Source organism: Misgurnus anguillicaudatus, chromosome 16, assembly GCF_027580225.2.
Source record: "Misgurnus anguillicaudatus chromosome 16, ASM2758022v2, whole genome shotgun sequence".
NCBI classification, from domain to species: domain Eukaryota; kingdom Metazoa; phylum Chordata; class Actinopteri; order Cypriniformes; family Cobitidae; genus Misgurnus; species Misgurnus anguillicaudatus.
This window is the reverse complement of record NC_073352.2, coordinates 1,785,035-1,812,496: the sequence shown is the minus strand read 5'-3', so window position 1 is coordinate 1,812,496 and position 27,462 is coordinate 1,785,035. Positions and strand designations below refer to the sequence as shown.

Here is a 27,462-nt window from a genome sequence, read left to right as displayed (position 1 = left end):
ACAACGTGTAACACCATATTTGGAGAGATAGTGACGTTTTAGGGGATCCCCGGGAAATGCTCGGAGGTTTACTCAATTATTTGGACTACGAAACTTTGGGAGATTATTTTTTTAATGTCTGTTCTTTGATATTAGCTAAAAATAATTTTTTTGATAATTTCATTGTTTTTCCACATTATCGGCTCATATCTTAAAACGGAACGTTGTGACTTCCGACTCATTTCGCCAGAGCGGGTCACATATCTTACATTTTTTAAGAGCTGTAATTATCTTGATTTGGCATTGAATTTCTTCAGTAATTCTTTCCTCGTCATTGACAAGTTAAACTGATAAGTTAACTCGTCTATTAAGAGAAAACGCTTCACTGCGAATGACAAGTTTTTTTCCAGCAATCCAAATTTCTGCTATTATCCACCAGGTGGCCCTCTTACCCAACTTATAAAAGCCGAAAGCAACCCCTTAGGGCAAACAGTAAGAACTCTGTGTATGTTTTGATCATTGCTCTGAATCTGATCCCTATCAAAAGTCCCTAACAAAAATGCAATTATCTCAGCTTTTTGCTCAAAATTTGGTATTTTTGAAAAAACCTACCCATATTTGAGTGGTGATAAAAAAGGTAGGGTGAAGGTTTTTTTTACAGATGGTCTGTTCTTTTATTTGATGTATTGTATGTTTAAAAATATTTTTTTGGAAGGCATTAAACATTAAAAATGCTGGGGCTGGCTGGCAACTTCTTTTAAAAATGCTGGCAGGGAAAGAGTTAACACGCAGTGTATCTCAAACTTACTAATATCACTGATGTCATACCTGATAATAGCACAGATAAATATTGAATAAAATCATTACCCTATAAAGCCTACCAATTTCAATTTTAAGATAACCCGAAAGGCTCGATTTACAACCAAAGCTACAACATATAAGCAAAATATAGCTGTCTTTAAAATTGCTGATCTTAGGTCAGCAGCTGCGTAAATACAACCACTATATAATCACAATTATCCCCAGGAGGGTCACCCGCACACCCTGTCCGAATGCAGCCCACTTTTTGAGACAGAGAAACAGCGGATGCGTGAGAAAAGTGAGACGGGACACTCCACTATAAACAACATGCACAATGGCAATAGACAGCGTTTGCACACAACATAGTCTTTTCTTCTTTTATTTATTTTCATTTTCTTCCAAGAACAGAAAGCTAAGGAGCATTTTCTTAACCATATTGTTTGATCCCTGTTCTTTGTTTTCTTGTTGTTTGTTGTAAACTGTTTGCAATGACGGATCCGCTACTTTTTACAATGCTACTTTTCTTCATTTATCCAGAATTTTTGAATGTCCTCTAAATTAATCAAATCTGTGCTGTCCTGGTGCCCTAGTAGTGTATTAATTTGAATAAGAAATCATTTATAGTGCGTATGTGTTGAATGCGGCCCACACATATCCGCAGTGTAGTATACTTTGAAGGCTGTCTGGACACATGCGTGCGCGAGACAGACGCAGGAAAAAGTATACCTAGCACTAGGGATGCTCCGATCATGATATTTCAAGTCGACAGATTTCTTGACATCATGATTGGCCAATAACCAATACTGATTCTTCAAGCTAATGTGTAATCTCTTTGATGACTGTAACTGTTAACCTTTTTTTCTAGATAAAGCAATACCACAGATGTTGCCTTTATTATATTATTTGCAGAAATCAGGTATATTATTGTTTTGATAGAGAATCAAATAAAAAAACACAACAAATATTCCTTCTACACTGACCAATTTAATATGCCTTTAAAAAGGCTTATGCCTGTTAAAAGCACTGAAAATAAAACACTTCACAGCCTTCACTGTCTAGATTAAATATACACTGATCTTATAAAGTTAAACAGTTCTTCAGTCAAGAGCTGAGACTGATTTTCTATTAAATATTATTAATAAATATATTAGGTTACTGTAGCTCTAAGACACGAGAGAGAGCTTTGTTTTGCGCGCTGAGTGACAGGCTTTGTCTGTGTGCATACAAGGGGAGTGGGTTTGGTGTAGGTAAGGGTTCGGGAAATTTCCATTATTTTCAAATCCCAATGTTGACAGGTATGACTCTATGGTGTGTTCCACTGTTTCACTTCACACGAGACTCATGTGATTAGGGATGCTCATTTCCGTAAATTTTCCCGCCCGACAACCGCCGCTAGTTATTTGAGTATTAACCGTAAACTGATAAGATTATAATATTTAATTGGCATTAAATAAAAATAAAATTGCAGTGTGTCTGTGACCTGTTAAAAATACTGATTTTCACAGATTTTTTTAACATGCCAACAGCAGTATACAGAACAAATCAACAACAGAACCTGTATTCAAAAGTTTTTTTTACAGCAAATAAAACAGCATTTCTGACGGTGACAATAGAAAAACTGGAGAAAAACTGAATATAATAATTAAAATAAAAAACAAAATAGGCCTACAATAAATATTCTTTTAACCTAAATAATTAACAAATTGAGATGACAAAATGAAAACTGAATCCGTTTGAAACCGTTTTTCCCCTGTCAGACTTTTCGTAAAAGTTCGTTTTTTCGTAAAATAAAAATAGCAGGCCTACCTCAAACCACACCTTTTTCTAGTTTTTATTTTTTAAAAAGTAACATGTCTACATGATGCGGGCTTAGTCTGGAGCGCAGCCTGTTGACAGTCAGACCCGTGGCAGAAAACACCCTCTCCGATGGCACAGATGTCCCACGAATACACAGATAACATCTTGCTAGAGTGGCCAGCTTCGGAAAGCACCTTTCATTTGCTTTCCAAGAGTCAAGAGGATTAATATCCAGAGAGGGAGGATCGTCTCTCATATAGATGTCAACCTCTGCTTAAGAATAAACAAAAATAAACGTTTAACTTTTAAACCGTTGAACTGACTTTTTACTTTCGGTTAGCGGTTAAACACTCAATATGAGCATCCCTATGTGTGATAGATTAACTGAGCACATGGTAAGACAAAACTATTGACGTGCCATACAAATTAATGGTAATAAACCGGTCGTGCATTCCGTTTTTGTCACAGGTGCCTTGTTTTGAAAGTGACGCCCAGCTGCCCATGTCACCCATCATGCCTAGATCTGTTACTGCACACTTGTGACCTCACGATCTACTTGTCTTTCAACATTAAATAAGTAACAACTAGAAGAAAATTCAAATTTGCAGGTTGCACATGCGCAAGTACTTGTAAAAAATGCTTATGTTGTCTCAAAAACCCGACGCAAAATGCGACAATTTGTTCACAATCTGAAGCCCTAAACATCTATAGGGGTAGAGCTGTGAGCTCACTCACAGAAGAAGATTTTATTAAGTTTTATTACACATAAAGTAAATATTTTTATGTTACCATGAATCAAAGTTACGATAGTGTTGCATCACACAAGTCATGACCCACTGCTGACCTTATACACTGAGCTGCATTAATTTAGACGCACCCAGCACAATGGGCAGTCAATAGAAATTGTTTTGCTGCCAACAGATATTTGTGTTTATCTCTTCCTGTCCAATAATCTTTTAGTATGATTATTTATTTATACTTCATTGTCAGTCGGAAGCACATAGCCCGGTTGCATATAAAATATATAGAAATCCAAAGAAAATGTATTTACATTTTTAGTTTATTTAATTTAGTATTGTAAATACACAACTTTCAAATTATTATCTTTTTATGTAAAGCCTAATTTTTAAACCTTCACATGAATACCAAAAATAAAACTGAGGGGGCACAAATCCGATCTGTGGGGGCAATGCCCCCTTGAGGCGCCAGGCCTGTGCGTAACCAATAAAAATCATTAAAGTCATATTCATATAGTGTTAATTTTAAATATGTTCGTCAACAACCTTTTTTCCATGACTGAGACGATGACGAGACTGCACAGATGTCCAAAAACGCTCACTAAAACTAAATTAACATGCACTATTGTTGACGAAAAAAGACGAGACAAAAATATTTTGCTTAAAATAAAAAATTTTAGATAAAATCTCTCTTCATTTTCGTCTATAATCGTCTCTACTAGAGATAGAATATTCAGACATTATTTTATGCCTTGAAAATACACTGAATGAGTTTGCGCTGTTGCTCAAGTTAGTACAGATCTCATACTCCTGTGGCTGCCAGCCTGTGTACAAAACTACATCGAGCAAGAACACACACATAGATAGCGAACATGAGCGCTGACATCATTTGTGAATGTGTCTCTTAAATCAGGGAACGAGGGTTACATACGTAACCGAGACGTTCCCTTTCAGTCGGTCACTACGACGTCACGTCGTGACCGACGAATTGGGAATCCCTACCAAAACGCCACTGCAGCTGAACCCTTCCAGTGCCTGCAAAAGCCCTCCGCCCTCCACATAAAGGGGCAGAACCTAAGGCGAAATGCAGAAGGCCGGTCACTACCTGTTCCTTAACCCACGATAGTGAAGCAGCGAACTGGGGAAGCGTCTAAACTGAGCGGAGCTAGAACACTGCGGCAGCCATCCCCTAAGAAGGTTAAATGGATGACATAAAATATATGAAACAACCGAGGGTTGCTCAAAGAAGTCTCTGAACAATACATGGTATGAGAGATGCAGAGCAGGCTCTGCTAAGGAAAAACGTGGAGGATTAGAACCCCACGGACTATACACACAAATGAACCCCACGTAGGGGGCAAATGTGGACGCCTAGCCTACACAGGTTTACAGAAAATACATCAGTGATGGGTTGACAGCGGATGCTCCGCAACACCAGCTATCAGGGCGGTGGAGGAGAGGCAAAACAGTTTTTGTGACGTTTTTGTCCTGATGGCCTTCCATATTGGTGCAAATGTACAGCACCAAAATAGAGGCTCCAAGCCGACACACGAGCCGCCCCTCGGCATTCTTAACTAGTTAGTAGAAAGAACCCGAGTGGAAACCGGCTCGACACGAACACTATAGAATCTTGTGAACGTATTAGGTGTCGCCCAGCATGCAGCTCTACAAATATCTGTTAGCGAGGAACCGCGAGCCAGTGCCCAAGATGATGCCACACTGCGTGTAGAGTGAGCACGTAAATTAAATGGACAAGGCACATTTTGCTTTTGATATGCAAGGGCTATAGTATCCACAATCCAATGGGACATCCTCTGCTTGGTGACAGCTTTTCCTTTCTGCTGGCCACCGTAACAAACAAAGAGCTGATCTGAGGTCCTAAAACTTTGCGTCCTGTCTATATACACACGTAGTGCACGAACAGGGCATAACAAAGCCATGGCTGGGTCTGCCTCCTCCAAAGGCAGCGCTTGCAGGTTCACCACTTGATCTCTGAAAGGAGTGGTGGGAACTTTGGCACGAATTATCGACCGAAAATGCATGAATATCCCCTATCCTCTTAACAGAAGCCAAAGCAAGGAGAGTTAATGTTTTCATAGTAAGAAATTTAACACTCACACTATGCAGAGGCTCGAATGGGGCTTCCTGGAGTGATTTCAGCACCAAGGACAGGTCCCAAGGAGGAATAGAGGGAGGACGCGAAGGATTCAGTCTTCGAGCGCCTCTGAGAAATCTAATGACCAGGTCGTGCTGACCCACTGTCCTACCGTTTACGGGTGAATGGTGAGCTGATTTCGCAGCGATATCGACCTTAATAGTGGATGGTGACAGCCTATTCTCCAAACGACGCTGGAGATACAAAAGCACAACACTAATCGGGCATTCTCGGGGGTTTTCGCTTTGGGAAGAACACCAGTCGACAAACAGGTTCCATTTAAGCGCGTAAGCCTGTCTCGTAGACGGCGCTCACGCAGCAGCAATAGTGTTAGATACCTCTTGCGGTAAATCACTCACATCCTTCGTGCCCCGTCCAGAGACCACACATGGAGGTTCCACAGGTCGGGGCGCGGGTGCCATAATGTGCCCTCTTGTTGAGAAAGAAGGTACTTCCTCAGGGGAATCTTCCAAGGAGGGGCTGTCGCGAGGAGAGAGAGTTCTGGAAACCAACTCCTGGTTGTCCAATACGGTACCACCAACAGCACGCTCTCCTCGTCCTCCCGGATTTTGCATAAGGTTTGCGCAATGAGGCTCACCGGAGGGAACGCGTATTTGCGCATGTTTCGCGGCCAGCTGTGTGCCAATGCATCCACGCCGAGCAAGTCGTCGGCTAGTGAATAGAACAGGCGACAATGGGTCGTCTCTGGGGAAGCAAACAGATCTATCTGTGCTTTGCCGAAACGTCTCCAAATCTGCTGAACCGCAATGGGGTGAAGTCGCCATTCGCCGGGACGTGCAGCCCGAGAGAGCGCATCCGCCTCTACATTGAGCGTGCCCGGGATGTAAATGGCACGAAGAGACCTCAAATTCTTCTGACTCCAAGTGAGGAGGTGACGGGCGAGATGCGACAGGTGACGCAAGCGTAAACCGCCTTGACGATTGATGTACGTCACGGTCGCAGTGTTGTCTGTGCGAACTAATACGTCTTTGCCCCGTAACTCGTTGCTGAAACGGACGAGCGCAAGATATACAGCCCACATTTCCCGGCAGTTTATGTGCCAATGCAGCTGGGGTGTCGTCCAGACCCCCGAAGCCGCAAGCCCGTCGTACGTGGCCCCCCACCCCGTGTCCGAAGCATCTGTGCATACTATTGCATGCCTGGAGACCTGTCTCAGAGGCACACCGGCTCGGAGAAACGCATGGTCTAACTACGGAGTGAAAGTGCGACGACACGCAGGTGTAATGATAACACGGTGAATGCTGCGCAGCCACGCTCTCCTCGGGACTTGATCGTGAAGCCAATGCTGAAGCGGTCGCATATGTAGCAGTCCGAGCGGAGTTACAGCTGCGGCTGCTGCCATATGCCCCAAAAGCTTCTGAAATTGTTTCAGCGGGACCGCGCTCTTGCTCTTGAATGTATTCAGGCAAGTCAGAATCGACTGTGCACGCGCTTCTGTTAGACGAGCTGTCAAATCGATCGAGTCCAGTTCCATACCGAGAAAAGAGATTCTCTGCACGGGGCAAAGCTTGCTCTTTTACCAGTTGACCCGAAGACCCAAACGAGCAATTCAATTCAATTCAATTCAATTTTATTTATATAGCGCTTTTCACAATTTGGTAATTGTATCAAAGCAGCTTTACATAATAGATGCAGTGAAAAGCACAGAAAATCGACAGATAGCACAACATAATAAACGATAGCACAAGCAGTTAAATTTGCTACGGCTATAAATCAACATTATAAACAAACGTATTACTAATGTAACGTATAGAAGTTAAGCCCAAAAAGGCTGCCTCCCCGGGTTGAAAAACCCCCTAGGAGAAAAAAACCCCGGAATTTTAGCCGGGGAAGTAAAAAAAGTCATAGGAGGAAAAAACCCTTGGGAGGTATATATATATATATACACATTGAAACGGAAGGAGATTGAGCGGAGATTAAGCGGAGATTAAGCGGGTTCTGCCGGTGGTCTTTGGTCAGGCATCAGCTGGACATCACGTTGAAGAACAGCTAGTAGATCAGTTGTGTGCCGACTTTCACATGTACCGGAACTGGATCTGTTTGTCTCGTCCTCGGGATCAAGGACGAGACAGGGAGAGAGACACAAAATCTTATTAGCGTAGGGGCCGTTCACATAGAAAACAAGTGTCACACAGTAATGTGGTTTTAGTCAGCTCGGTTCCGGACAGGCTAACTATTGCTGGTTAAGTGTATTACATATAGTTAATGATTTTAGAAACGGAAACAGAACTCGTTTGACTAAGGCCAGAGGCCCCACTGCCGTCGTTAATGCTAACGTACAGTGGCAAACGGTTCTGTATGACATACTATTTTAAGGTCATGGGAAAAGGCCAAAATTGCAAGCCGGCCATATTTGGCAGTTAAGACTCAGTCGAAAACCAATTCAAAGTTTCAGCATATTACTAAAGAGTATTAATGAGATTTACCATGCTTTGAAGTGTTGACGAAAAAAAAGGTTTTAATTTATTTATAAATTTATTTATTTATTTATTAGGTTGTACAAGCTAGCTATTAGGAGATAAGTACCATTGTTAAAACAACTATTTGAAAGCCTTGTTAAAGAGAAAAGTTTTAAGTCTAGATTTAAAGTTATCTACTGTCTCTGATTTTCGGACGTCGGTTGGTAAATCATTCCATAGCTTAGGGGCTAAGTAGGAAAAGGATCTGCCACCTTTAGACACTTTTGATATTTTAGGGATAATTAAGAGGCCAGAATTTTGTGACCGCAATGCACGTGATGGATTGTATTCTGATAATAATTCTCTAAGATATGAGGGTGCTAGGCCATTTAAGGCTTTGTAGGTGATTAGTAATATTTTAAATTGTATACGATATTTAACTGGTAGCCAGTGTAAAGATGCCAGAATAGGGCTTATGCGGTCATACTTCTTAGTTCAAGTAAGAACTCTTGCAGAAGCGTTTTGAACTAGCTGAAGCTTGTTGACCTGTTTTGCATGGCATCCTCCGAGTAACGAGTTACAATAGTCTATTCTAGAGGTCATAAAAGCGTGGATAAGCTTCTCTGCATCTGATGCAGACAACATATGGCGTATTTTTGAGATATTTCTAAGGTGGAAGAATGCTGTGCGGCAGACATTGGAGATATGGCTGTCGAAGGATAAACTGCTGTCGAACATCACACCTAAATTCTTAACCGTGGAGGTTGGCACCACAGTGCAGCCATTTATGGGCAACTTGTAATCTGTCATATTATATTTGTAGCGATTCGGTTCGATAACAATTATCTCTGTCTTATTGGAGTTTAGCATAAGAAAATTATGTGACATCCAGTCACTTATATCGCTGATGCAGTCTGATAGCTTAGAAAAATTTTGTGTTTCGCTGGGATGTGGGGAGATGTGGGGCTGTGTGTCATCTGCGTAGCGGTGAAGCTGTATGTTGTGATTTCTGATAATATCTCCCAGAGGTAACATATATAACGAGAACAGGATAGGACCTAAAACTGATCCCTGCGGTGCGCCGTGTTTAACCAGGGAGTGATGTGACTCCTCCTCATTTACATAAACAAAGTGATAGCGATTGGTTAGATACGATCTGAACCAAGCTAGCGCCTGACCACTGATGCCAACATAGTTTTCTAGCCTATTAAGTAAGATTGTGTGATCTATTGTGTCAAATGCTGCACTAAGGTCTAATAATATAAGGAGTGATATTTCACCACGGTCGGATGTTAGGAGAAGGTCATTTGTAACTCTAAGCAGCGCTGTCTCTGTGCTATGGTGGGGCCTGAATCCTGATTGGAACTTTTCATACGTACTATTATTTGCTAAGAATGTGCGTAGCTGGCTTGCCACTACCTTTTCTAATATTTTGGAAAGAAAAGGGAGATTTGAGATTGGTCTAAAGTTATTTAGATCTCCCTGGTCAAGGTTTGGTTTTTTAATGAGCGGTCTAATAACTGCTAGTTTGAAAGCTGTAGGAACGTAGCCTAATTCTAATGATGAGTTAAAGACATTTAGTACTGGGTTAGACACTATAGGGAATACCTCTTTGAGTAATTTTGTGGGAACAGGGTCCAATATACAGGACGATGATTTGGATGATGCTACTAATTTAGATAGCTCATCTATTGTAGTAGGTTTAAATGACTCAAGATGTTCGTATGGTAGGCAAGCATTAAATGTATTACTGGGTAGAGTGGTGGCTGCTTGGGTACCTACAATGTTTTCCCTAATAATCATAATTTTCTTAGTAAAGAAGTTCATGAAGTCGTTACTATTGTGTGGGAGTTTATTAGTGGGTTCTGTTTGTTCTTTATTTCTAGTCAGTTTCGCAACTGTGCTAAAGAGGAAGCGAGGGTTATTATGATTTTCTTTAATAAGATTGCTGAGATACGTAGATCTGGCGATTTTTATAGCCTGTCTGTAGTGTTTAACACTCTCTTTCCATGCTGCACGCCATACCTCTAACTTTGTGCTTCTATAATTTCTTTCCATTTTCCTAGTTGCCTTTTTGAGTGCTGCTGTGTGATGATCATACCATGGAGCTGGCGTTTTTTCTTTGATTCTCTTTTTTCGAATTGGAGCTACGGCATCCAATGTGTTAGAACAAATACTGTTCAGGTTTTCTATTACAATATCTAGATCTTCAGGGTTATCTGCTACATGTTTCATTTGGGACAGGTCTGGAAGAGTGCTAATAAAGTTATCTTTAGTGGTGGAAATTATTGTTCTGGCTAGTCGGTAGCGTATTGTGGATCGAGTGATCATATCTAGAAGTACAGTGTATGAGACAAGGCAATGGTCTGAAACTGCATCGCTCTGAGGTAATATCTCGATTTCATTAATATTGAGCCCGAGTGACAGAATTAAGTCTAATGTGTGCTTATGAGTATGCGTGGGCCCTGTCACGTTTTGTCTAATATTGAGAGAATTTAGAATATCCATAAATGCTAATCCTAATGTATCTGTTGGGTTATCAACATGTATATTAAAGTCACCAACGATAAGAGCTTTATCTACAGTGACTACGAGGTCAGACAGGAAATTTGATATTTCTTTAAGAAAATCTACATGGTGGCCCGGAGGTCTATAGATTGTAGCAAGGACAAAAGAGAGCTGTTTATGGTTACGATCAGTTATTTCCATATTTAATAGCATTATTTCAAATGAATTAAATTTTAGTTTGGATTTATGGTTTACTTTAAAAACATTTTTGTATATTGTAGCTACACCACCCCCTCTCCCCTTTAAACGCGGTTCATGTTTATAATAGTAGTCTTGTGGGGTGGATTCGTTTAAACTAATGTAATCGTCTGCTTTAAGCCAGGTTTCTGTTAAAGAGAGTGCATCTAAGTTTTGGTCAGTAATTATTTCATTGACAATAGGTTCTTTATTGGTAAGCGATCTAATGTTAAGAAGGCCGAATTTTAACATTCGAGGTTCATCTGTAAACGTATTGTTTTCTAATTTTATGTTAGTAAGATTTGTACGAGACGAGGTAAACGGTGCTCTGTATTCGTTTGTTCGAGGAACGCACACAGTTGAAATGTGTTGATACTCTGGTAAGATAGACTCTAAGTTCTGGGATATATGTGATCTTGACATGTCAGAGCTACTAACAGATGGACGGGTAGGCCGATCTATCTGTTTCCTGACCTGGGCCCTGGGTAGTCAAACTGTATTAGAATTTAGAGTATTGGTCATATTTCTAGAGAGTATAGCATTTCCTTCCGATGACGGATGAAGGCCATCTCTCTTTAGCAGGTCAGGTCTCCCCCTGAAGTGTTTCCAATTATCTATAAACCCTACGAGCAAGGTGTTTTAAAGTTAAATCTCTGTGATCGCACAGCGTCTGACGTGTTTGAGCTATTATTAGCCAATCGTCCAGATATGCGAGAATGTGCACACCTTTCTCTCTCAGGGGTTTTAAAGCCCCCTCCACTACTTTGGTGAATACACGGGGTGACAGAGAGAGCCCGAATGGGAGGACTTTGTACTGGTATGCTCGCCCCTCGAATGCAAAGCGGAGAAACGGCCTGTGTCGGGTGAGAATCGATACGTGGAAGTACGCATCCTTCAGGTCGATAGATGCGAACCAATCGTATGGACGAATGCATGGAAATATGCGTTTGGGCGTAAGCATTATTAACGGCAATCTGAGAAGTGCACGGAACAGCGAACGCAGGTCCAGGATCGGTCGCAAGCCGCCGCTTTTCTTGGGTACAATAATGTTAGGGCTGTAAAACCCCGACCTCATCTCGGCTGGTGGGACTGGCTGGATCGCGTCTTTTGCCAATAAGACAGCGATCTCCGCACGGAGGACGTGCGCATCGGCAGCTCTCACCGCAGTGAAATGAACGTCGGAGAATTTGGGGGGACGCGGGCAAATTGGATCGCATAGCCGAGACGAATCATGCGTAAAAGCCAACGCAACGGGCTGGGAAGCTGTTCCCACGCCCCCAGATACCGTGCGAGGGGGACTAAAGGCACGATCGGTGTACCCGCGGCGGGCGCAACGGAGGTGATCGCCGATGTGTGCGTAATGGCCGCACCGACAGCAGTGTTGTGTGTGTGATAACACTCACCTGAGTCCGTCGCTGGGTGGGTGAGTAAGGGAGGCTCTGCTGAAGACACCTCACACCACTCGATGCACCCTCTGGCGAAGGAGGAGGAAGACGATGGGTTATGAGCCCGTAGCTGTCTCCTACCGCCTGAGAAGTTGGAGAGCGCGGTGGGGTTATGAGCCCGTGCGTCGCTCTCGTTCTCCTCTGATGAGTCGGAGAACGAGGGGGGGTTATGAGCCCGCTCGTGTCTCCGGCGCTCATCTGAAGACCTAGAGATGGAAGTGGAATTCGCCCTTTTTTGTGAAATTGTGGGTGCCGACTGAAAAGTCGGCGAAAAGAAAATTGAAACAAAAGATTCCCCAACCGGCCCTCCTCCGGTGGGGGGAGTGGTGCCTTCACCATCTCCCGAAGAGCGATCCCCTCCATCTCTAGGTCGCCCGTCTCAGGGCCGCTTCGATCTCCTCTTTCCACCCTTCGAAGCGAGCTGAGCGGGCGGGGCGGGCTGCTGACGACCGGTTCCTTGCTTCTTAGAAGAGCCCCAGGCAGGAACGGAGGCGGCCGCCGCAGGACGCCCTCGGCGAGGAGCAGGCTGAGGCGCCGACGTGGACGGGGCAGGCGCAGGACGCTTCCGACGTGGCATGATCTGAGCGATGGCCTCAGTCTGCTTCTTGGCCGCGGAGAATTGCTGGGCAAACTCCTCGACCGTCTCGCCGAACAGGCCGGTCTGGGAAACCGGAGCATTCAGGAGCCGGGTCTTATCGGCATCCTTCATGTCCGCCAGACACAGCCTTGGTCGCACGAAGCGCCAGATCCGTAGCCGCACGCAGTTCGGAGAACTCCGCCGAGTCGTGACCTCCCGCGTGCAGGTCCCTCAGAGCCTTAGCCTGGTGAACCTGCAGAAATGCTATGTTGTGCAGGGCAGAAGCTGCCTCCCCACAAGCCTTGTAAGCAGCACCGGTCAGCGCCGATGAGTGCTTACAGGCCTGTGAGGGCAGAGTAGGATGGTCCTGCCAGGAGGAAACAACACCGGGCGGACACAGATGCATCGCGACCGGGCGCTCCACTGACGGGATACCGACATACCCCTTGGCAACTCCACCCTCGAGAGAGGTGAGGGGAGAGGGATGATTCCCCTGATTCCGGCCGGAAAACAGGGTTTTCCACGACTGCGTAAACTCCTCATGCACCTCGGGGAAGAAAGGCACCGGGGGCGAGGACTGAGAAGCCCTGTCACCCCCGAAGAACCAATCATCAAGGCGGGACGGTTCAGGTGGGGGAGGTTTAGTCCACTCCAAGCCGACCACCTCCGCCGCCCGAGCGAGCATGGCTGCCATCTCGGGGTCGAACGCAGAACCCGCAACCTGGCCCAAAGGTGGGAGCGGATCCGGATCGACGTCCGAGGCTGACAACCCCCCCTCCGACGTTACGGTGGACATCGCGTCAGGTGGAGGCTCGACAGAGCGCGAGGACACCGTAGAACACGGGCCGCTCGTCTCCATCGGGACCTCCGTTGGCAACGGATCAGGGCGCTGGGAGCTGCTGGAAGAACCAGCAGACCCACCCCGCACCGTTATACGGAGGTCATCCTTCGCAAGTCTGGTAACTGCACCCTTAGCAGTACCAGACTTGGAAGGCGGGGGCCGTTGCCGGAGGAACGACACCCGTCTCCGCAAATCTGCCATAGTCATGCCCTCGCAGACGGAGCATGAACTATCACGCAACGCTGCCTCTGCGTGCTGGAGCCCCAGACACGAAAGACAACGCTTGTTGCCATCCTGGGGGGGCGATGAACACATTGCATCCAGAAACGAAGCACGGACGGAAATCCATCTTTAAAAAGACGACCCCGACCGTGACACGAATGAGTGGCTGTCTCTTTTAGGGAAATCACTCTTTGTGCAAGCTGGTGAAACACACAGGGAGAGGCAACGAACTCACTCGAACTCAAGTCCTAAGTTAAAGAGACAGAGAGAAAGGGTGGAGAAAAAACACTGCGAGCCTCCGCTGAGGTGTCTTTGCCCAACCAACTTCAGCAAGCTGAGATCTTATTTTCTTCCCTTCAGAACAGGATCTACGAAGATCAGTTTGGAAAGCTTCTCGAGAGCAGATGTCTGCCGGCTTCGAAGCAATAAAGCTGATTTGGTATTATGCACCTGCGCCTTATATACGCACCTGGCGGGGCGGCGCCGGCATTATGCAAATACCTGCATGCCAAGTTCATTGGCGTTTCTGATAGTTCTCGAAGTAGATAGGTCATCCGCGAAGCGGTTCCCAATTCGTCGGTCACGACGTGACTTTAACAAAGTTGCATTCAACAAAAATCATTCAACAAGTGTATTTTTTCAGGTGATTATGACATTTAACCAATATTTGATATCTGTGAAACACTTATTGACTGAAATGGTAATAGAAATAATCTCAGAAATAATTTATTTAAAAAAAGCCAAAAAAGTTTGAACTAAAACTTGACTAAGATATATTGAGTTTTCTTTTGACTAAAACTAGACTAAAATGACGAGACTTTTAGTTGACTAAAACTTGACTAAGATACCTTGAATTTTCTTTTGACTAAAACTAGACTAAAATTATGAGACTTTTAGTTGACTAAAACTAACAAGAACATTTGGCCCAAGACTAAGGGCCCTATTTTAACGATCTGAAACGCAAGTGCGAAGCGCAAAACGCAAGTGACTTTGTGGGCGGATCTTGGGCGCTGTTGCTATTTTCCCGGCGGGAGAAATAACTCTTGCGCCAGGCGCAAATCAATAAGGGGTTGGTCTGAAGTAGGTTAATTATTCATAGGTGTGGTTTGGGCGTAACGTCAAATAAACCAATCAGAACGCTATCCAACATTCCCTTTAAATGCAAGGGCGCAAGTTCCATGGCGGGTTGCTATTATTATGACAGATTTACCAGGCGCACGCCAGGAGCGGTTCACAGCAGAGGAGACCCACGTTCTTGTAAGAGCAGTCAAAGACAGAGAAGTTGTTTTATATGGGGATAGGAGAAACCCGCCCAAATCAGCGTCGGTTAAACAGGCGTGAGAGGAAATAGCCACAATTGTCTCATCAGTTGGCATCCCCATTGTTGCGCCAAGCGCTACAATGATGTCAGGAGACGGGGGAATCCCAAGCTTGCCAGCATAAATCAGGCACGCCGTGTAACAGGAGGTGGATCTGCCTCTACATATGACCTGACGCCAGCAGAGGACATCGCTGCGTCCACCCTCACCGCTGAAAGGGTTTGTGGCCTTTGAAATCGGACCCAAGAAACGCAAGCAAGGTCCCAAAAGTACACTTACAAATCAAGTTCATGTACATTAAGGTTTCTTATGAAAACATTTTAATTATTATTTACATAAAATAAACGTAATACAGCCACACAACAAACTTATGAAAATATTTTAATGGTTATTTGCATGAGAAATTTTTAACGCAGCCACACAATAAATAAAAACTATCACCACAATGCTCACCACTATGATTTCCCTTATCTCATGTGTTAATATTTTTTATTGTAACAATTTATGATTTGCAAAAATAACTGTTGCATCTGTGTAGATTAGATAAGCAAAGTGTGTGCGCATTGTGCACGCTATACATTATGGTCAAGGATGCGCCCTTAAAATAGCATAATGAACCACGCGCAACGCGCCACTGACTTTAGACTAGTTTTTTTTGGTCAGTGGCGCAATTGTTTTTTGAAACTGCAAAATAGCATCAGGGATGTTTTGCGCCGGAACACGCCTCCTTATTTGTGCTGAACCGCCCAGGGAGCGCAAGTTCATTCCCTAGTTTGCCGACGTGCGTCTGTGGAGGGAAAAACGCTGGTGCAAAATACAAATGATACATGCGTCACTGACAAAGTCAATTGCGCTGGGTGCAATATAGTAGAGGTCTACACGGGTCCAAAAATTCCTACCCGAACCCGATCAGACCCGTAAATGTGCTACACTGAACCGACCCGGACCCGTCTGTTGTTTTGAAAGCTGGACCCGGAACCGACCCGGACCCGTCTATTATTTAAAAGCTGGACCCGGAACCGACACGGACCCGTCTATTATTTAAAATCTGGACCCGAAGCTGCCCGGGAAGAAACAGACCCGACCGGCAAATATTCTTTAGCTAATTGTTACTAATAAGTCAATAAACAAGTAGCGAAAATTAAACTTTTTGTCTTACCCATAACGTTAGAAGTTAGTCTTCTCCCTCCTTGTACCTGACTGTGTGTGATGCACAATCCTTATTTCAAAGAAAGTTCCATCCATGTTATTCCTCTCTTGACGATTGAAATGTTTAATGCTTATTCCAGCTTTAAAAGTCCACTTTGTTGTGTATCGGGTCAACTTGCTTAATAATGTTTGCCCATTTGGATTATAATAACGATTGCTCGTTCGGTGTCATAGCTGCTTTCGTTAGCTTTACTTTGCTATCATCTCTGTGCTCTTTGAGCAGAGTCGCGAAAACTTTAGATATAACAGCAAGACGGTCAATTTATAATATTATTATAAAAAATATAGAAGTCACGTCAGTGCAAAATGCGCGGTATGGTGGAATAGGTCCCGCCTTCTAAATAAAATAGCCAATTGTCAAAGGTTAAGTCATTGCGTCTCACTGCAGAAGCTCCTGACTGGTAGCCAGATAAACATTACAAGAGCGCATGCGCGTTAGCTGCCTGGTTGGAGCAACCAGATATAAACTTTTTAACGCAACTTTAGCGTCATAGAAAAAATGTATGCGACAGTTCATCTAAGTTTTTGTTGCTGGATAAATATTTTATTTAAATGTGAGTGTGTGTTCTCCGATTCCGATCGACCTCGGGTATTACCCACAATGTTAAACAGACCCGAGACCTGAAGGAATAGATTGAGACCCGACCCGGACCCAGCTGATCATTTAAAACATAGACCTGAATCTGTACAGTCTCTGGTCTTCCGTGTAGACCTCTACAATATAGGGCCCTAAGACTAGATTAAAAATAGGTTACAAAATGAACAATATATTCATATATTATTTTACTTTTTTGACATGTCACAAATTTGCTTTATGACAACGATTATTGTGATGCATTGTATTTTTAGATAGTGGTCATAAAATAGCAGTGTTTTTTCAAGGCTTAATTCTTTGCTAATTTTAATTCCTAAAATCTTAATTTAACAGACGTGGATTGGTAACCGCAGAAGAAAGTACCGTTTGATGGGCATTGAAATTCCGCCACCTAAAGGTGGGCCAGCTGTGTTCTCCAATCAAGCTGAAGCCCATTCTCCTCAAATTCTTGAAGATGAACTTGGGATCCCTAAACTAGCAGATGGCAGTGAACACAAAAATATTGTGTCACTGTGTTTGTCTGACGGTGGAAGGATTTTTCATGCTATTGGCAAGTTTTTTTAATCATATAAAAGATTTTAGAAATTACAGGATTTGCAATGGTCTTTCATATTAGTAGTTTGTCAGTTTAGTTTTATGTAGTCATTGTACATTTCCCTGTGATTGTTTTTAAGATGGTGCCAGTGATTTCTATCATCTAAATGAGAGAACAGAGAGGTCCAATCCTGCGAAAAATGTGGTATGGGTCTATATAGTGGCATGCAAAGGTTTGGGCACCCCTGGTCAAAATTTCTGTTAATGTGAAAACTTAAGCGAGGGGAAGATGAAATGATCTCCAAAAGGCATAAAGTTAAACATGAAACACTCTTTTGCAATATTTTAAGCAATATTAGTGTATTGTTTTAGTTTTCTAGAATTTCAGAGTGAAAAGGAAAAGCACCCCTGCAAAAGAATGGGAACCCCAGGAGATTTGAGCTCTCAGATAACTTTGACTAAGGTATCAAACCTTAACTAGTCTGTTAGGGTCATGGCTTGTTCACAGTCATCGTTAGGAAAGGCCAGGAAATTTCAAAGCTTTATAAATACCCTTGCTCCTCTAATCGTGTCCCGACAATCAGCAGCCATGGGTTCCTTTAACCTGTTAACCTTTTTCCATTTTCTGAACCCACCCACAAAAAATGTCATAGCCAAACTAAAATAGATACAGTTTATGAATTCTTTGCACTAAAAGCATAAGTTTGGTCTCATTTGAAAGCAGACACTTGGAAGTTTATTAAGAGGTGAAAATTAGTTACTGTGTTATAGAGAGCTTAAATTATACTTTTTTATTAACTCCACCAAACATATATGAAATATTGTTATGAAAAACTAAGTGAAACTGGCCTTGCTGCAATCTAGAAATGCTCTGCAGATAAAGCCACAGGTCTGACCATGTTCTGTTTTAAATCTGAAGATGATACCTCTAAAACTCTGTTTTTTATTAAATGTTTTTTAGACCCATGTCATGTAAATTTATTTAGAGAAAACAGCAAAAATGCTAAGCTAATGTTTGTTTATTAATATCTCACAACATCCTTTAAGTTTATTGTCCTATTGCACAGATGCTTGGCACTCTGAAAATAAAAAAGATTGACACCGACAAGAAGGGGAAGGCTTAATTGAACATATGTGGATAGACCCTTAAAACAGCAGTGCGTGCAAAATGGCCTAGGAATCTCACATAACTGGAAGACTTTTGTAAGGGAGAATGGGGAAAACATTCCTCAAACAAGAACTGAAAGACTCTTAGCTGGCTACAAAAATCTTTTACAAGCTGTGATCCTTGCCAAAGTGGGTGCTACCAGGTGCTAACTATGCAGGGTGCCCAAACTTTTGCTGTGGGTCCTTTTCTATTATTTTTAAAATGTAAAATATATAAAATAAAAACTGTTTACATTAACATTAACTGTTAAGATTAACATAAATTTTGACCAGGGATGCCCAAACATCCGCATACCACTGTATATATAAATTTATATACTGTTCAGTGTTACCTGTCTGACCCAAACTATCAGCTTACCATGCATTTAACTTTTTATTAGAAGATTGAAATCGTCGAAGAAGAGGATGATGGTGACGTGTTGACCACAGAGATGGAACAGATGCAAAACTTCTTAGAGTTCAAGGTAATTAGACTCTCCCAAGTTGGATGAGATAATTATGCATTTAAAAGGAACCTATTATGCCCCTTTTTACAAGATATAACAATTTAAGTTGCATGTGTGCTTAAACTGTGTTTTGGAAGTTTAAGCTGTTGGAGCAGTTTACAGTAAAATGATTTACACAAACATATGAGAATTTACAGATATTCCTAAGGCACATTACCTTATAATTATTAAATATTTACATTGTTTGTTAGCTGTATCTTAGATCCAGTTTGATACGGAGCTCCGGATATAATTACAGTGCATTGAAAATGCGCTGTACTGTTGTTACTGGGCTTTTTATTATTAGTGGTGCTTGCATTTATGCAAGGCATCACTATTATTATTGCTCATACTTATTATATCTTTATTTATTCTTATATCTGGACACTTTTTCGGCGCGTAACTCGTCCCGCACGGTTTGTCGTAGACCAACGAAACAGGGCTCAAAACGACCGGCTTTTTGAGGACACGTCTGCTATGACTTTTATAAGCGATCGGGTGCAGGATTTCCGAAAGGGGGGCGAAAAACCACCCGAAAAATCCCATTGACTTAACATTGAGCCCAACTTTGACGAGTCATAGCTCCGCTCGAGGATTTGGTAGAAACATGTGGGTTACTACATTTGAAGAGGGTGGTAGTCTCTGTAAGAACATACATCACATTGGGGTGTAAGTTGTACCCCTGGGGTGTAAGAGGCACCCAAAATTTCCCATTGACTTATAATGGGGCAGGAAACATGCCCATATAAGGGAATAAAAATGTTCCTGATGGGATATCTTCGCATTACAGCTTCGTAGGGACAAGGGGGTGGGCTCATTTTAGTCAGGCACCCAATCAGTCTCTCAGGATCATCCCAGAGCTATTAAGCCACGCCCCTAGCAACAATTTTGGGCACCCTAGCAACATCTCCCATAGACTGCAATTATAAAATGCTCAGATGGATATCTTTGCAGCACAGTGTCATAGAGACATGGGGGTGGGCTCATTTTACTCAGGCATCCAATCAGTCTCTCAGGATACTTACATAGATATAAGCCACGCCCCTAGCAACCACTTTTGAGCACCCTAGCAACATAAAATTCAAACCGTTATATCTCGGCATCCGAACATCGTAGAGACACGGGGGTTGGACCGTTTTACTTGTAACCCGGGGTGTTATCATTATGGGATGCCAATTTTTTCCCTAGCAACCAAATACAGTACCCTAGCAACAGAGTAAACAAAGCCTTATATCTCCGCATCAGAACATCGTAGAGACACGGGGGTTGGACCGTTTGACTTGTGACTCGGAGTGTAATCATTATGGGATGCCAATTTTTTCCCTAGCAACCAAATACAGTACCCTAGCAACAGAGTAAACAAAGCCTTATATCTCCGCATCAGAACATCTTAGAGACACGGGGGTTGGACCGTTTGACTCGTGACTCGGCGTGTAATCATTATGGGATGCCATTTTTTTCCCTAGCAACCAAATACAGTACCCTAGCAACAGAGTAAACAAAGCCTTATATTTCCGCATCAGAACATCGTAGAGACACGGGGGTTGGACCGTTTGACTTGTGACTCGGAGTGTAATCATTATGGGATGCCAATTTTTTCCCTAGCAACCAAATACAGTACCCTAGCAACAGAGTAAACAAAGCCTTATATCTCCGCATCAGAACATCTTAGAGACACGGGGGTTGGACCGTTTGACTCGTGACTCGGAGTGGAATCATTATGGGATGCCAATTTTTTCCCTAGCAACCAAATACAGTACCCTAGCAACAGAGTAAACAAAGCCTTATATCTCCGCATCAGAACATCGTAGAGACACGGGGGTTGGACCGTTTGACTTGTGACTCGGAGTGTAATCATTATGGGATGCCAATTTTTTCCCTAGCAACCAAATACAGTACCCTAGCAACAGAGTAAACAAAGCCTTATATCTCCGCATCAGAACATCTTAGAGACAAGGGGGTTGGACCGTTTGACTCGTGACTCAGAGTGTAATCACTATGGGATGCCAATTTTTTCCCTAGCAACCAAATACAGTACCCTAGCAACAGAGTAAACAAAGCCTTATATCTCCGCATCAGAACATCATAGAGACACGGGGGTTGGACCGTTTGACTCGTGACTCAAAGTGTAATCACTATGGGATGCCATTTTTTCCCCCTAGCAACCAAATACAGTACCCTAGCAACACAGTAAACAAAGCCTTATATCTCAGCATCAGAACATCGTAGAGACACAGGGGTTGGACCATTTGACTCGTGACTCGGAGTGTAATCACTATGGGATGCCAATTTTTTCCCTAGCAACCAAATACAGTACCCTAGCAACAGAGTAAACAAAGCCTTATATCTCCGCATCAGAACATCATAGAGACACGGGGGTTGGACCGTTTGACTCGTGACTCGGCGTGTAATCACTATGGGATGCCATTTTTTCCCCTAGCAACCAAATACAGTACCCTAGCAACCGAATAAACAAAGCCTTATATCTCCGCATCAGAACATCGTAGAGACACGGGGGTTGAACCGTTTGACTCGTGACTCAGAGTGTAATCACTATGGCAGTGGTCTTCACTATTTTTTTCATGAGAGCCACACTGATAGGTCAGGGTCAATAGGAGAGCCGCCTTTACTGCAAAGTATCAAAAGTTACATGCAGTCATAAATAGGATGTCTGCCTATCAATCCGTCAATCTGTTGCAATGCAATAAATACAAGGTCAAATCATTCTTTTATCATTTACCAGTCTGAGACAATATGATTTCCCTTAATGACAAAAACAGGATTTTAATGCTAAGCATTCTTATAATATGCTTATGCAGTGCCCCCCAAACCACCAGGGGGCCACCTTTCTCGTAATTTCATGCCGCGCTGCACAGAACGGTTGGCGAGTGACATCTGTGCCGCGAGAGCAATTCGAAAGCATAACAAGCAGTCTCATCTCACGGTACTTTGATGTCATGTGACGATCGCTCTGTGCAAGCGCTGCATGCGATTGAACACGGTTCTCGACGTGGATCTTGATCTAATAGGTATGGTTTTCTAACAAAGTTAGCATCCGGAGCAGAGAAAACAGAAAAAACGCATGCCTGCATGATCATATCACTGTATTATATTACAATGCCATACGAGCCACAAATTAAAGCTTGCCGAGCCGCATGCGGCTCGCGAGCCGCGCAATGAAGACCACTGCACTATGGGATGCCAATTTTTTCACCCGGCAACCAAATACAGTACCCTAGCAACAGAGTAAACAAAGCCTTATATCTCAGAATCAGAACATCGTAGAGACACGGGGGTTGGACCATTTGACTAGTGACTCGGCGTGTAATCATTATGGGATGCCAATTTTTTCCCTAGCAACCAAATGCAGTACCCTAGCAACAGAGTAAACAAAGGCTTATATCTCCGCACCAGAACATTGTAGAGACACGGGGGTTGGACCGTTTGACTCGTGACTCAGAGTGTAATCATTATGGGATGCCAATTTTTTCCCTAGCAACCAAATACAGTACCCTAGCAACAGAGTAAACAAAGCCTTATATCTCCGCATCAGAACATCGTAGAGACACGGGGGTTGGACCGTTTGACTAGTGACTCAGAGTGTAATCATTATGGGATGCCAATTTTTTCCCTAGCAACCAAATACAGTACCCTAGCAACAGAGTAAACAAAGCCTTATATCTCCCCATCAGAACATCGTAGAGACACGGGGGTTGGACCGTTTGACTCGTGACATGGAGTGTAATCATTATGGGATGCCAATTTTTTCCCTAGCAACCAAATACAGTACCCTAGCAACCAAATAAACAAAGCCTTATATCTCTGCATCAAAACATCGTAGACACAAGGGGGTTGGACCGTTTTACTTTTGGGTTGGAGTATAATCATATATTGTCCCGGGAATTTTGCCACGGCAAGCACCACTCACATTTTCTTCAGGAAATGTACCTATCTAGTTATTATTATTAGTGGTGCTTGCATTTATGCAAAGCATCACTATTATTATTCCTTTCGGTGATTAGTGGTGCTTGCATTTATGCAAAGCATCACTATTATTATTGCTTTCGGTTATTAGTGGTGCTTGCATTTATGCAAGGCATCACTATTACTATTCCTCAGGGATATTATTAGTGGTGCTTGCATTTATGCAAAGCATCATTATTATTATTGTCCCTGGATATTATTAGTGGTGCTTGCATTTATGCAAGGCATCACTATTACTATTGTGCGGGGATATTATTATTAGTGGTGCTTGCATTTATGCAAAGCATCACTATTACTATTGCTCATACTTATTATTAGTGGTGCTTGCATTTATGCAAGGCATCACTATTACTATTGCTCATACTTATTATTAGTGGTGCTTGCATTTATGCAAGGCATCACTATTATTATTGCTCATACTTATTATATCTTTATTTATTCTTATATCTGGACACTTTTTCGGCGCGTAACTCGTCCCGCACGGTTTGTCGTAGACCAACGAAACAAGGCTCAAAACGACCGGCTTTTTGAGGACACGTCTGCTATGACTTTTATAAGCGATCGGGTGCAGGATTTCCGAAAGGGGGGCGAAAAACCACCCGAAAAATCCCATTGACTTAACATTGAGCCCAACTTTGACGAGTCATAGCTCCGCTCGAGGATTTGGTAGAAACATGTGGGTTACTACATTTGAAGAGGGTGGTAGTCTCTGTAAGAACATACATCACATTGGGGTGTAAGTTGTACCCCTGGGGTGTAAGAGGCACCCAAAATTTCCCATTGACTTATAATGGGGCAGGAAACACGCCCATATAAGGGAATAAAAATGTTCCTGATGGGATATCTTCGCATTACAGCTTCGTAGGGACAAGAGGGTGGGCTCATTTTAGTCAGGCACCCAATCAGTCTCTCAGGATCATCCCAGAGCTATTAAGCCACGCCCCTAGCAACAATTTTGGGCACCCTAGCAACATCTCCCATAGACTGCCATTATAAAATGCCCAGATGGATATCTTTGCAACACAGTGTCATAGAGACATGGGGGTGGGCTCATTTTACTCAGGCATCCAATCAGTCTCTCAGGATACTTACATAGGTATAAGCCACGCCCCTAGCAACCACTTTTGAGCACCCTAGCAACATAAAATTCAAACCGTTATATCTCGGCATCCGAACATCGTAGAGACACGGGGGTTGGACCATTTTACTTGTGACCCGGGGTGTTATCATTATGGGATGCCAATTTTTTCCCTAGCAACCAAATACAGTACCCTAGCAACAGAGTAAACAAAGCCTTATATCTCCGCATCAGAACATCGTAGAGACACGGGGGTTGGACCGTTTGACTTGTGACTCGGAGTGTAATCATTATGGGATGCCAATTTTTTCCCTAGCAACCAAATACAGTACCCTAGCAACAGAGTAAACAAAGCCTTATATCTCCGCATCAGAACATCTTAGAGACACGGGGGTTGGACCGTTTGACTCGTGACTCGGCGTGTAATCATTATGGGATGCCAATTTTTTCCCTAGCAACCAAATACAGCACCCTAGCAACAGAGTAAACAAAGCCTTATATTTCCGCATCAGAACATCGTAGAGACACGGGGGTTGGACCGTTTGACTTGTGACTCGGAGTGTAATCATTATGGGATGCCAATTTTTTCCCTAGCAACCAAATACAGTACCCTAGCAACAGAGTAAACAAAGCCTTATATCTCCGCATCAGAACATCTTAGAGACACGGGGGTTGGACCGTTTGACTCGTGACTCGGAGTGGAATCATTATGGGATGCCAATTTTTTCCCTAGCAACCAAATACAGTACCCTAGCAACAGAGTAAACAAAGCCTTATATCTCCGCATCAGAACATCGTAGAGACACGGGGGTTGGACCGTTTGACTTGTGACTCGGAGTGTAATCATTATGGGATGCCAATTTTTTCCCTAGCAACCAAATACAGTACCCTAGCAACAGAGTAAACAAAGCCTTATATCTCCGCATCAGAACATCTTAGAGACACAGGGGTTGGACCATTTGACTCGTGACTCGGAGTGTAATCACTATGGGATGCCAATTTTTTCCCTAGCAACCAAATACAGTACCCTAGCAACAGAGTAAACAAAGCCTTATATCTCCGCATCAGAACATCGTAGAGACACGGGGGTTGGACCGTTTGACTTGTGACTCGGAGTGTAATCATTATGGGATGCCAATTTTTTCCCTAGCAACCAAATACAGTACCCTAGCAACAGAGTAAACAAAGCCTTATATCTCCGCATCAGAACATCTTAGAGACACGGGGGTTGGACCGTTTGACTCGTGACTCGGCGTGTAATCATTATGGGATGCCATTTTTTTCCCTAGCAACCAAATACAGTACCCTAGCAACAGAGTAAACAAAGCCTTATATTTCCGCATCAGAACATCGTAGAGACACGGGGGTTGGACCGTTTGACTCGTGACTCGGCGTGTAATCACTATGGGATGCCATTTTTTCCCCTAGCAACCAAATACAGTACCCTAGCAACCGAATAAACAAAGCCTTATATCTCCGCATCAGAACATCGTAGAGACACGGGGGTTGGACCGTTTGACTCGTGACTCAGAGTGTAATCACTATGGGATGCCAATTTTTTCACCCGGCAACCAAATACAGTACCCTAGCAACAGAGTAAACAAAGCCTTATATCTCAGAATCAGAACATCGTAGAGACACGGGGGTTGGACCATTTGACTAGTGACTCGGCGTGTAATCATTATGGGATGCCAATTTTTTCCCTAGCAACCAAATGCAGTACCCTAGCAACAGAGTAAACAAAGGCTTATATCTCCGCACCAGAACATCGTAGAGACACGGGGGTTGGACCGTTTGACTCGTGACTCAGAGTGTAATCATTATGGGATGCCAATTTTTTCCCTAGCAACCAAATACAGTACCCTAGCAACAGAGTAAACAAAGCCTTATATCTCCGCATCAGAACATCGTAGAGACACGGGGGTTGGACCGTTTGACTAGTGACTCAGAGTGTAATCATTATGGGATGCCGATTTTTTCCCTAGCAACCAAATACAGTACCCTAGCAACAGAGTAAACAAAGCCTTATATCTCCGCATCAGAACATCGTAGAGACACGGGGGTTGGACCGTTTGACTCGTGACATGGAGTGTAATCATTATGGGATGCCAATTTTTTCCCTAGCAACCAAATACAGTACCCTAGCAACCAAATAAACAAAGCCTTATATCTCTGCATCAAAACATCGTAGACACAAGGGGGTTGGACCGTTTTACTTTTGGGTTGGAGTATAATCATATATTGTCCCGGGAATTTTGCCACGGCAAGCACCACTCACATTTTCTTCAGGAAATGTACCTATCTAGTTTATTAGTGGTGCTTGCATTTATGCAAGGCATCACTATTACTATTCCTCATACTTATTATTTATATCTTTATTTATTCTTATATCTGGACACTTTTTCGGCGCGTAACTCGTCCCACACGGTTTGTCGTAGACCAATGAAACAGGGCTCAAAATGACCGGCTTATTGAGGACACGTCTGCTATGACTTTTATAAGGGATCGGGTGCAGGATTTTCGAAAGGGGGGCGAAAAACCACACGAAAAATCCCATTGACTTAACATTGCGCCCAACTTTGACGAGTCATATCTCCGCTTGAGGATGTTGTAGAAACATGTGGGTTACATTATTTGAAGAGGGTGGTAGGCTCTGTAAGAACATACATGACATTGGGGTGTAAGTTGTACCCCTGGGGTGTAAGAGGCACCCAAAAATTCCCATTGACTTATAATGGGGCAGGAAACATGCCCATATAAGGGAATAAAACAGTTCCAGATGGGGTATCTTTGCTTTACAATGTCGTAGAGATAAGTGGGTGGGCTTATTTCAATCGGGCATCCAATCAGTCCCTCAGGATCATCCCAGAGTTATTAAGCCACGCCCCTAGCAACAATTTTGGGCACCCTAGCAACATCTCCCATAGACTGCCATTATAAAATGCCCAGATGGATATCTTTGCACCACAGTGTCATAGAGACATGGGGGTGGGCTCATTTTACTCAGGCATCCAATCAGTCTCTCAGGATCCTTACATAGGTATTAAGCCACGCCCCTAGCAACCACTTTTGAGCACCCTAGCAACATAAAATTCAAAGAGTTATATCCCGGCATCCGAACATCGTAGAGACACGGGGGTTGGACCGTTTGACTCGTGACTCGGAGTGTAATCATTATGGGATGCCAATTTTTTCCCTAGCAACCAAATACAGTACCCTAGCAACCGAATAAACAAAGCCTTATATCTCCGCATCAGAACATCATAGAGACACGGGGGTTGAACCATTTTACTAGTATCTCGGAGTGTAATCACTATTGGATGTCAAATTTTTTCCCTAGCAACCAAATACAGTACCCTAGCAACCGAATAA

General features: G+C 43.2%; 1 protein-coding gene across 4 annotated transcripts in view; it reads left to right on the top strand.

Moving 5' to 3' along the window:
- Positions 1-27,462, top strand: part of hdx (highly divergent homeobox) — a 285,160-nt gene that overhangs the window by 180,174 nt on the left and 77,524 nt on the right. For 2 of the 4 annotated variants that reach the window (XM_055177696.2, XM_055177694.2), the window contains exons 7-9: positions 17,176-17,392; positions 17,517-17,581; positions 18,924-19,007. The exons of 1 other annotated variant lie outside the window; for it this stretch is intronic. In XM_055177696.2, coding sequence (XP_055033671.2) covers positions 17,176-17,392; positions 17,517-17,581; positions 18,924-19,007 — 366 coding nt within the window. The remainder of the gene's footprint in view (positions 1-17,175; positions 17,393-17,516; positions 17,582-18,923; positions 19,008-27,462) is intronic. One more of the 4 variants, XM_055177695.2, reaches the window with a different exon arrangement.